Source organism: Melanerpes formicivorus, unplaced genomic scaffold, assembly GCF_026170545.1.
Source record: "Melanerpes formicivorus ecotype bairdi unplaced genomic scaffold, bMelFor1.0.p_v2 SCAF_4, whole genome shotgun sequence".
Classification (NCBI taxonomy): Eukaryota; Metazoa; Chordata; class Aves; order Piciformes; family Picidae; genus Melanerpes; species Melanerpes formicivorus.
This window is the reverse complement of record NW_027142356.1, coordinates 12,873,077-12,885,386: the sequence shown is the minus strand read 5'-3', so window position 1 is coordinate 12,885,386 and position 12,310 is coordinate 12,873,077. Positions and strand designations below refer to the sequence as shown.

The window sequence follows — 12,310 nt, the reverse complement described above, 5'->3', positions numbered from 1 at the left end:
GCTTTTACAAATACTCTGTTTGAAAGAGGTTTAGGTAAGCAGCCCCAAACCTTAGTTTCTCTCCTGTCACTGACAGTGCTCTCTGTAGTTGGTGGCAGGGACATGCTCTGCCCGTCACTTTAAGGTCCCACAGATTTTGTATTTAGCATTGTCTAAGTGCCACAGCTTCTACTAGGAGGAAAAGGATTTCTTTCAATAATTAAAAAGGGTCATGTTTCCTCTCCTGATGCTGATTTGAATGAGCAGGGAATTGTGCTGAACTCTGTGTCGTTGGCAAGTGAGGGTTGCAGTCAGACAAGCCCCACTAACAGCAGTTGAGCCACATAAGGGGTTTCCATTGCCAGCTGTTCATTCTATCCTTCCCGCTGTGCGTGCCAGCCAGCTACCCAGGTAGCTGCTGCCTGACCTGGCCTGTCCAGATAGTCTCCATTCCATCATGCATTTCTGATAACAAAGCCTATTTTAAAAGCCTGTCACTTTGGCATCAGGGAGTTAGGAAACAAGAGCGGTTGTGATGCTAAGGGATGATGTTCCCCCCCCGTGGTGATGAGCAGCTGGGAGCAGTAACCTATTCACCCCACTCAGATGCATCCAGGGCAATGCTTCTGATGATGGCCCTAGGCAGTTAAAGCTTTCTTACCACTCCAGAGCCTCAAGGGGTTTTGGGCTAGCCTCCTTTACGGGTCACAAATGGCCTGGAGATGCAGTATATTCAGAAAAAGTAAAATAAGGTAATGTGAAGATATTCAGTAGCCGGATTCAAGAAGCTCTTGCAGCTTTGCTAGTGAAAACTTGGGCCTCTGTGAGTTCTCAGGCATGTCAGGTGGGAGTGCTTTGGGGTCCCAGTCATGAACCAAGGCACAGAAATGCCCATTGTAAGCTTACACATGTTTTTATAGCTGTTGCCTGAGTCCCACTCCTACCAGGTTTACAGGCAGAAGGTTTAGCTGTGATTTTACTGTGTGCCTGAGGTATATCTATCTAAGCTGACTGTGCCAGGGCTCATTTTTCCCTTCTTTGTTACAGTTTGTAGTATGTTGTGTGCTCATCAGCCAACAGAAGTAATCCTCATAAATATTCTGAATAGAGCTAAAGTAAAAACAGCTTTAATGATTCAGAATGAAGATTCGCATTCCAAATCAGGACAAAATAGAAGTCCTCAATGTTTTCACAGTTAACAATACAAAACTCCCCTAATTTTGCTGTAATGTCAGAAACATTTCTCAAAGGTAATTTTGGATTGCTTTGCTTAGACTACATAAAATAACATCTAATGCTGGTTAGATTATATTTGGAATCAATACATTTTAAAGGGTCAAATAGAAGTATTTCTGAGGTGTTTCAAAGTGATCACAGATTAAATGCTTTGGAATGCACATCTTTATAGTGTCTTTGGAAAACTTTACAAGTGAAGTGGCTCCTCCAAAGTTAAAGAACTTCTAAGTATATAGCATTCAGGACTTTTGAATCCCTTTTGCAAGGAGGGGTTTGATGCAAAACTCAAGGTAGGCTCAAGTATTATGATGCTACAGACTTATTTTACTCTAATGGTATTTCAAAATACATGCTGTCTACATCTACAGATTGACAAAATATTGTTTCACTATATGTGTGTTTGGTTGATCAGCACAGAAATGGATGTTTAATCTCAAACAAAACAACAAAAACCCCCACAACACCAAACAAACCCCCAAACTGAAGCATGTTTGATGTTGATGCGTAACTGAGACTTGATAATTGGGGTTTCTCCCTCCACTTGGCTCCCTTCCCTTGTCTGTTCTTAAGGCATGTGACATAGTTTTAGCATCACATCTCTCATTTTTCCTTTGGACTTTATCAAAGCAAAAAGCAATCTTCCTACCTGGCTGCTGCAGATAACCTTTAGGAAGGTGGTGTTATGGGCAAGGTGTATGCTTGCACTTTTCCTTCAGTAAATCACAACTAAACACTGAGATGGAGCAAAGGATTCTGAGCGCTTCATTTCATTTACTTGTCAATTAGAGCATCTCCCTTTGTAATGCTTACATCTGTGCTTTGAGAGGTCACACTACACGGAGTTTCAAAGGTTGAAGGGAAATTTCTGCTGGTGTGATTTCATCCATATAGGGCTCAATTTTGATATTTTAAGGGGAGTTATAAATGGGAGGATAACATAGCATATTTGCCTTTTGTGTACTGAAACATGCCAGTTTAAAAACAAAAGTATATTCCATACTTCTGCATGTAATACTACTCATTTAAATTCTATTTTACTGAGAGAAGAGTGAGGAAGAATGGAAAAGGTATTTATTTCTACCAAAGGTACTCTTCCCTCTGAAGACAGGGTTCTACCGCAACTTCATATTCAAGCTTTTAGCAGTGCCCTTCAGTGTTTGTTACAATCTACTGAGGCTGCAGTAACAATCACCTTATTTTATCCCATATTGGCATGGTCTGGCAGGTTTACAGTATAGCATCAGGCCGCTGGCTTCTTGTGGCTTTGAGGAATGGTCCTAGTGCAGTGGCATCAGCCTGAGTTGCTGTCCACCCCAGCCACTGAGCATAGCTGCAGAAACCAGTCTCACGCTGAGCTAGAGCTGAAAGTGGTCCAGACTGACTGCTGGATATTTTTTCCCACTTGCACATTATTGTTGAATATTGAAAATAATGATTTACAGGTAAAAGATGTAAAGTACATATTTTTTCTAAAATTGTAGGCTGTGTGCTTTGTTTCAATACCTGACTTCTTTGTCAGCTGTGTCAAGGACGAAGTTGGGTTTCAGTTTCACAAGGCACATTTCTGCCTTTTCCACTCAACACTGTGGGCAGAGAGTGGTACACTGCACTGGTTAGGCCACACCTTGAATACTGTGTCCAGTTCTGGGCCCCCCAGTTTAGGAAAGATGTTGACTTGCTGGAACGTGTCCAGAGAAGGGCAACAAAGTTGGTGAGGGGTTTGGAACACAAGCCCTATGAGGAGAGGCTGAGGGAGCTGGGGTTGCTTAGCCTGGAGAAGAGAAGGCTCAGTGGAGACCTTATTGCTCTCTACAACTACCTGAAGGGAGGTTGCAGACAGGCAGGGGCTGGTCTCTTCTCCTAGGCAACCAGCACCATAACAAGAGGACACAGTCTCAAGCTGCACTAGGGGAGGTTCAGACGGAATGTTAGGAAGAAATTCTACGCAGAGAGAGTGATTGCCCCTTGGAATGGTCTGCCTGGGGAAGTGGTGGAGTCACCATCCTTGGAGGTGTTTAGGAGGAGACTTCATAGAGTGCTTGGTTGCATGGTTTAGTTGATTAGGTGGTGTTGGATGATGGGTTGGACACGATGATCTTGAGGGTCTCTTCCAACCTGATCTATTCTATTCTATTCTAATTGAGCCTTGGTAACTTAGCTATCCTGAACCTTTGTTTTCAGTTTTGATAACTTTACCACACATCTTCATACTTGTGTTGATTGAAGTTACTGTAAGCAACCATGTTGTATTAAAAAGAATAAAAAGGAAGTAGATCTCTGTGGCTTGTTGCTTCTGGGATTTTATTGGCAATTAAATAATTCTAACTATTTTTCTCATGCATATACTTTTCTGAAATAGGTACTATTTTATATTTAATATTTAAAATAGGTAATCTTACTCACCAGAGAAAGTAAAGAAAGCAGTAAGCTTTAAAAGTAAAGAAAGCAGAATGAAGGAGAACCAGTTTAAGTCTGGAAGAATCATTACTGCTTTCAAAGGAGAAAATCTTTAAATTCACGATATACTTTTTTTTTCTTTTCCCCCACAAGAGCAGTGACTGAGTATTTTCCCTAGGGCTGCAAGTGGTTTGCTAGTTCTTGTGAATTCAGATCTTTGGCAAATGGCTGGAGGAAGTAAAGCCTGGGCTAAAACAGAGTGCTGGGCTTAGGGAATGGAAAGACAGGAAGGTTTTCCCTATATCTGTTGCAGTTTTTGTTACTTGTTTTAAATGTATTGTCCAGGAAAACAACAGCAACAAAAAACAAACAAACAGAAAAACCCAGCCACCACATCTGCAAATGGCCACAACCTTGCATAACCCACTGAATTACGTGCAATTCCCAACAGGCATGCAGGTCTGCCCACATGGAAGAAAATGTGGGATTTAGTCACAGTCACAGTTAGAAGAGTTAGAATATTCATTATATTAATGAAAATCAACCTAGATATAAGCCAGGTTAAAATCAAATTTTTAACATTATTCTTTTTTTTTTTTATTTTATATTTATCTTTTTTTTTCCCTTTGTGCTTCACGCCCACATCCCCCAGAAGTCCTTTTTCCTTTTTTTAATGTAGAAATAATCATTACCAGGTCTCATGAATGGATCTACAGTTATCCAGTTAGAAGAAGATAATCTGTCGGTCACAAATAATATTTTGGAGCATGTTAGCTAGGGCAAAGCAGGCAGACTTACATATGAAAACAGAAATCAAAGTCAAAGTCTCTTAATATCAGTTCTTATTTCTTTTTTTTCAATGTAAAAATTGCAGTAAACAACAAACAACATTATTCTGGCATTTGTTTGTTGGTTAGGTTTTATTAATTAATAAAACTTTTTGTTGTTGTTTTATTGTGGGATTATGTTAATTCAGCTAGATTTGTTTACAAATCTTCAAATGTGTTTTGGTGCTTCTTCTCCAGATATTGCTACACTGAGTAGATCCAAATATGTGTTTAATTAATCCACAAAGAATTTGGTATAGAGGTGCCAAAACTACTGCCCAAATCGAAAGTAATGCATCCATGTGAGCTCACTACAATGCCTAAGGTAATTAGAAGCAAGGCTTAATAGCCTCCACTCAGCATTGCAGTGAGGTAGTTAAACTGATCCCAGTGTGCAAGCTACTGTTTTGCACATTAGACATTGTGTGGTATTGTAGAAATGCACTGGCTTCCTCAAATAGCCTTTTTTTGTCTGTTTGTGCTGCAGCCCTCTGTACTGTAGGAATGATCAGAGAGTTCAGACAACTGTAGCCTGTTGAGAACGTCCATCTCTATTTTAATACTTAATTCAAGCACATCTAAATAACTGCAGAAATCTTTCTTTAAAGTTCTCCAAATTAGCTGTGGTTGGTTGGTTGGTTTTTTTTATATTGAGAATCTCAGCTGTAGTCTGTGACAAAATACACTTAACATGTATTTATTTGCTAAAGGAGTAATCTTTTAAACCAAAAGTTGCCCAGGAAAGTGTCAGCTGTGATGGCAGGGTGAAATAAGTGAAGCCCACTGCTAGGTGTGTTCATTGTGTGTTCCTAATAAAATGCTCCATAGTTACTGTCAGGCTTAATTAACATGGTTTGAGAGGTGACTTGTAGGTTCATTTTGAATCAGTGTTCATCTATCAGCTGCTAGAATTGTCTCCTGCTTTTTTGAGCTATGCCTCTCAACTTTTAGTCGAAACCAACGCAGGCAGAGTAATGAGAGGGGCACTGTAGACAGTCACTCAGAAAACTCTCACAAGCTTTGCATCTTCTCCACTGCTTCAGTAAAAAACTAAATATGTCCTGCACAGTCCCTTTGAAAGAGGCTGTGAACAGAACTGCCCTTGTGCTTTGAGCTACCATTTTTACCTCAGTAAAACTGGACAGTTGTGCATCTGACTTCAGCAATGATTATCAGGAGCAGGTCTTCCAGCTGAATGTTGCTGAACATCCTCCACAAGCCTTGTTCCTCAAATTCCCAACTCTGCCTAGTGGGAGAATGGCCAAAATAGCTATTCTAAACTAGATGTTTGCTACCATTTCTGATAGCTAAGAATTCGTAAGTGGCAAATCATCCTCTTCTCTTTGATTTGATATCTAATTATCTTGTTTGGGGGTTTTGGTTTAGCTTTTCAATTAGAAAACAAAATGTGATAAAGATCTTACTGCAAAAGTTGTAACTTTCAGTCGGATTGTATGCTTTAATGTAATGCATCAAAGGTAATAAAAGATGAAATGGCCACAAACTTTAATGTCAGTTTTAGTAGTTATTAAGGTTTTTCAGGTATTCCATATGTTAAATCAGTTCTTAGTTCATTAAAAATACAGAATTATTTTGTTAGTTGCAAAACTTACATGTTGCCTGTGTTGTAGCTGCCGTTAAGCATTTTCAAATACAGTTTTTTACAAAGCACTGTCACTCTTGTATTTAAAAGTTCTCTTTCACTAATAGAGAGTGCAACAGAAAGACCTGCATCAAAAGCACACTGGATGTGCTGCTTTCCGGTGTGCCTGATAGCTGACTCGTTCCCACAAACCCTGGCATGATACAATGACATGTCATTTTTCTTCTCTTCTCTTTTCTTTTCTTTTTTTTTTCCCCCCTGAAGATTCTGAAAATCACCTCTTTGTGGAAATACCAAGGTGAACTTTGTGAGGAGTGATATAACTGCTCATATTACTCTAGCTTGAATTAATGTCTTGACAAAGTATCGTTATCAGAAGTTCCTGTGGGTTTCTCTTTAATGTATTCTCTAGCTGCTGAAGGGTAAATAATTTAACTGAATATTCAATGTAATCAGCAGAGTGTTTTATTCACATAATCATTCGATCAGTAGAATCACAGGTATTTTAGATGATGTTGTGTTCATTATGACAGAATCTACAGTAAAGAAATGATCAAAAAATAACTTTTTGTTGTTGTTTGCAAACTACGTTGCTCAGTGCAATGTTCAGTGTTAATGAGGAAGAGCAGGTGAAGGTAAAATAGTCTTCTAGGTTCTAACATTTTGTGTTTAAAAGCAATTTCTCAGACAAGTAATGCACAATAAATAGAGAGTGCCTATACTTTTAGTGTTTTAAAATCATTTTTTCCATGTTGTGATGCAGCCATGGTGTCTTGGAGATATAAACAGTCACACATCTGGAAATAAAAATTTTTAAAGGTAGATATGTGGCTTAAGTTTAACTCTTAAAAGTTCAAAATTATGTGTTTGATTTGGATATGTCTCTTGTGATTTTTATGAACTTTAGGAAGCTAAATTTCAGAAGGCCATTATTTCAAATTTGTTAATTGTTTTCAGTGCATTCTTCAAAGAAGCCTTTACATAGTATGAACCATATATATACACATGTGTGAGTTTTCTCATTGATTTATGTGGTTACATATATAAAATATTCATACCTTAATAGAAACTAGAAACGGGCTTTATTGAGTTAAGTTGTGACTGTGAACACCAGGCTGCAGAAATGATTGATCGTTTTCTTACCACATGTAATAGCCTAACAGGATTTCACAAAACCTTTGTTCACACACTTAAAAAATACCAGAATGTTTCCTTACAGAGCAGACAGTAAACTCCGAAATTGCAGCTCATTATTTCAGAGATATTTTATTAAATGTTGCCTAAATAAAAAGGTCTGGAATTTAAGGGAATTTTTGATGTATAAATAAACTCTGTAGATGCAGTTGCATATAGACTGAAATATATTCCTGTATTGCTTTTTACTGAATAGAGTTCATTCATTGTATCATAACTTGGCTGTTTGACGTGGGTTTTTTAAGAAACACTTTCCAACACAGAAATTGAAAGTACCTTGAGAAACAGTTGCAGTCAGATCTCTCCATTTATTAAAAACCTCCTATGCCCGCCCTGCTGCCTTTTCCTCTTGAGGTCTCTACCTCTTACACCCTTATCACACAGTTGTGACTATTGCTTCCTTGCGCTCTGGTTGACTGAACTGACTGCACCTCCCTGGTGGTGTTAGACCTCCCCTGTGATATGCCTATGAGATTTGCATTCTAGCGTGGGTTGGGAGTGCAGCCTTTCAGCAAATCATCAGGTTTACCACACTTTGCTTTATCTTACGAGGTGGTATTGGAGCACGTGTGCCAATGCCTGTTGGATGATGCTAAGCCAGAGAATGAGCTCCAGAAGTGCTCTTCCCATTCCCAGTTTGCATATGGTCCTGCCTGCAGGATCAGGCTGGAACTAGATCAAAGTGAAACCCTTATAATGAGAGTCACGTGTCCATGAGGTTCTTGGCAGCAGCTGCTGCACACAGCAGACCCACTCCGGTTGGCACGCTTTGCAATGTCTAACATAGATACAGTCTATGAGCCCTGTGTCTCCTGGTGGGAGACCTGCTTGCCTAAGGATTGCAAGGCCCTTCTATGATCCTGTCAGTGCTGATCACTGTAGCTGTGATCCTGGGAACAAGAATTTGAGAGGGAGCACTTTAAGATGGGTAGCAGGAATTCATGTCATTCATCAGAGGGGGGTATTCATGTTGTATGCTGTAATCACTGTAATTAAGGACTATAGTAGTATTTTATTGTGGGTAGAACCCTCCTGGCATTTTTTTTCTCCCCCTCCTTTTTCCCAGGCTTTCATATCCTCAGGAGTGAAATTATTCATGACCAATGTGCTCACTCCTGTATCACCCCAGTAATTTACTAAAACTTGTTCCCTTTTGATTGGCCTCTCCATGTAGTCATGTAGAGCATAACACAAAGATGGATTGTATGGCATTCTGTGCTGGGGAAAATCAACACATAGAGCAGGCTCACTGCCAAGATGCTCATAATTAAACTGTTGCTATGGACAGGATTACATCAGTGTTTCTATCAATCATTTGCTGCAGTATTTTGTCTATTAGTAGTTAGTTTTTTGGTTTTTTTTTTTTTTTTAGTTTCAGTTTTTGTCTTCCTACTTACCTTAGTTTTCAATTGAAGCATTGCAGCATATAGAGATACAGAAATAAAAACAATGGTTGGAGGACACAGTATTGGATAAGCCAATTTTATCACTCTGGTTGAAACCAGTATCTTTGTGAGGTGTTTGCATTTATTTAACTAGTAGAAACTACTTTATGTTTTGATTCCCATTCAGCAGTCATCACACTGTTCTGATTCAAGAGTCAGTTGCAAAACTAACATGAAATGGTTAACAATCTGTACAGACAGAGTATTACTTATTTGTGTTAAAATGTTGTAATGGAACAGCCGGTGTAATAGAAAAGTGGTTGAACCTTTTTTTTTTTTTCCCTTTGCCCCCCCCCCCCCCCCCATCCCTTTTGATTCATGTGCAGTAAATTTTGAGATTACTGAGTTTAATACATCATGAATTGCACTAATGTGTTGGAGCAGAGTTTACTTGCCCAAATACGATGGGTGTACTTCACCTGCTACTGTATCACTGCTATTGTTATCCTCTATTACAATGACCTTAAGCAAGTAATTCCTTTTGGTTGCACTCAGAATGTTTGATATTACAGGTAGCAAGTGTGGAGTGCATTAAATGTGGAGAGGTCCTGGATTACAGCACAAATAAGGTAGTCTGATGGGTAACAAATGATACCGAGTGCAGCTGAGATCACTGTAACGAGATAAACAGTGTAGTGTCACAAAATTATCTCCCACTTGGCAAAACAATCCATATTTTATAGATTGCCTTAAAAATTGAAGGATGGAGTCAATTATAGCCAATTATGATGCTGCATTTACTGGAGGAGTTTTCATATCCTTTGGGGAGGAATAAGGAAATGTTCGAGTCAGTCAAAAAAAGCTTTTACATTTGCTTTCTTGTTTTATCTAAATGCAGTCTTTTCCTATTTCTTCAGGTGAAAGCTGCATATGAAAAGCCAGGATCAAATTATCTTTAGGAAACTTTTATGTAGTTCTTTCATTTTTCTTCATGTTGAATATAATATTGTGGTAGACAATAAGCAAACAGAACAAGAAACACAAACATCAGCTCCCCCATCCATTATGGTTGGGTTTACTCCAAACGAGTTGTAAATGCAGCCTGATCATGGCAAAGCCTGTTTGTTCAGTGCAAGTTGACATCTTGAATTTTACTTCTTTCCCCAGAAGATACCTAATGGATACTGCATACTTCTGAATTTAGTCTATTAAAGTGAAAATAAAGGAATGAAAGCATGGAAGAATTTGCTGTGACCCACAGCTGCTTTTTGATTGTAGGATACAGAAGCAGTGTATTGAACAGACAGATGCCCATATTCTTAAAAGATCTCATCAGAGTCTCAGTGGCTGAGGGGCAAGCATTCATTTAAGGGCATAGTACTCTGTCATTTAGATTATTTTCCCCCTCCCATTTTGATTCTCAGGTAGAACATTGGGGAACCATGAATCCTGTCTCATGCTGTAGGACTGACAGAGGAATAGTTTTCCTTCCCTAGCACACCATGCTGTCAGTAATTAATTAAAGATTCAGTTATATAGATAAAGCCAACCGTAAACAAGTTCTTTGAGTAATGTTTTGGAGCATTATCATCCTTCTGTCCTCAGGATTTCATTTCACCAGCTAGCTTCAGAGGGTGACCTAGTACATGTGCCAATGACAAAAGCTACTTGTAACAATTCAGATCATGCTTTCTGCTTTATGAAATGGGATTGTAAAAATCCTCTCAAAAATGACATCTGAAATAGCATTAAAACACAATTTCCCTTTGATAAGGTTTTAAGGCACTCATATGAAAAGTGACACTGCTTTGAGTGGCTCTGTGTCAGCATTATGCGATGTGTTGCACATAAGTGACATTAATCCATTAAAGGTGTGAGGGTCACTTATTTTTCTCATTAAGTCATTAAATACTTTTATTGATTTCTGTTCAATCAGTTACATTCTGCTGGAATACAGTAATCTCTAGACATGCTAATAATGCTGTTTTTAATAATGTTTATAGACCATGGTTTTAAAGACAGATATTACATTCAGAATAAATTATCATGCCTAAGTGAAACACAAAGGTGCTTAGGGAAGCAATAATATTGTGCTGTTTGCAAATTACCTGAACCTACTTGATTGCAAGAGATGATTCTGTGACACAGATGTTCTAAAATCAATAATTAGCCATTTTCAGTACATTCATTGCTTTTTCTGATTGTACAGTATTAATGTATATATTTGGACCACTTCTATTGCACGATGATAAAGCATCTTTTAAAAGTCAAATGCAAACCTGGAAACCCTGTCACAGTAAATACAAAATCTGTAGAACCATTTATCTTCTAGGAGGAAGTATGTAAGACTCAATTAAACATGGTAGGTGCAATTTAGCACTCTAGGAGTGCATGCGAATTAGACTAAAAAGAAAATAAACAAAATTCATGTTCTACCCTCCCTACTTCGATACCATCTTAATGACTTTATCTTGACAGTTAATTTGAGCTTGTTTCCTTACCTAACAGATTCCTGTTTTGTCCTACTTGGAAGGAAATGAGACTCCAGATTATTTTAAAATCTGATGAAAGGGTTGTGATATGTTAATGTTTGTGATAATCTGATATTGTAGTTGTTGCTTTTTACCTGTCCTCTCCTAGTTTTTTTTCCTGCTGGACACAAATGTTTTATCCAAGAAAACTGCCAGTTTTTGCTCTGGGTGTAGTAAAAGCAGACTGGTCCATTTTTCTCTGCAGCTACAATGGGAAGTTTTCACTTCCAAGCAGTGAATTGCATGACACCAAATGATGGTAAGTAGTGGCAAGTTTATTACATTGTCTCTGGAGAAGCTGTTGTTCACTCAGCGTTTTCTTCATAGGCCGCCTGCCTGATCTCATTGAAGGAAACCTGAGCAAGGCTGTGTTATTAATGAATTATGACAAGCTTTTTGCCTATCAGGCAGAGAGGTTCCCGCTATCTCCTTTTAAGACAAAACTTAATGGAAAATGCTCAGCTGGACAGGTTCTCTGATGATACTCCTTAAGTGCTCATTCCAGGCTGATGCGAATATGCAGAGAGCCGTGAAGCTGCAAGTGGCAGCGTTTACTATCGTCTCCCTCATAATGCCTGAATAATTTTCCAGAGAGCGATCGCCGCAGCTGCTGTGAACATGGTTATTTGTTTGTTTTTCACCTTGGTCCGGGAGGATTGCTGATCTAGCTAACCTGCTGCGTGGGGCCGGCGGTCGGGGGGCCACAACGACGTTTCTCTCTTTGCAGCACCAGCACTCTACGAACATGACAGGATCAGCAGCCAGAGCCTGAGACGGGCTCCTGGAGCCCAGTGGAGTTAGGCGGGCAGGCTCCCTCGTCTGTTTTCTGAGGGGAGCTGAGCGATGCTGCTGAAAGATGAGAAAGAAGCGATGAGAGAGCTGGTTTATGTTTTTCTTAATGGATGTTTGTGAGCAGGAAGGAGATGGCATGGGCTGTCGGGGTGAGTTATGGAGTGCGTTTTGCGATCTCCCTCCGGTTGGGCAGCTCATTATGTTAAACAGTGCAGCTTTTAGAGTGCCGTAGCTCTCCTTTTATGTGCCATGGCCTTCATTTGCTGAAATGCTTTGAGTTCACGGTGCTCAAGTCGTTTTGGAAACGGGATGTAATTACAAAGGTTTCTTATGCTTACCAACAGCTTTTTTTGAGCCAGTATAATT

At 39.2% G+C, this 12,310-nt stretch overlaps 1 protein-coding gene across 16 annotated transcripts in view; it reads left to right on the top strand.

Annotated features, from left to right (window-relative positions):
* The window catches only part of TENM3 (teneurin transmembrane protein 3), a 423,644-nt gene that overhangs the window by 212,170 nt on the left and 199,164 nt on the right, over positions 1 to 12,310 (top strand). Inside the window, exon 1 of one of the 16 annotated variants that reach the window (XM_068137016.1) lies at positions 12,075 to 12,093. The exons of the other annotated variants lie outside the window; for them this stretch is intronic. Within the exon in view, the coding sequence (XP_067993117.1) occupies positions 12,081 to 12,093 (13 nt within the window). The 5' untranslated portion in view covers positions 12,075 to 12,080. Of the gene's footprint in view, positions 1 to 12,074; positions 12,094 to 12,310 lie in introns of those variants that run through there. 16 annotated transcript variants of the gene reach the window in all.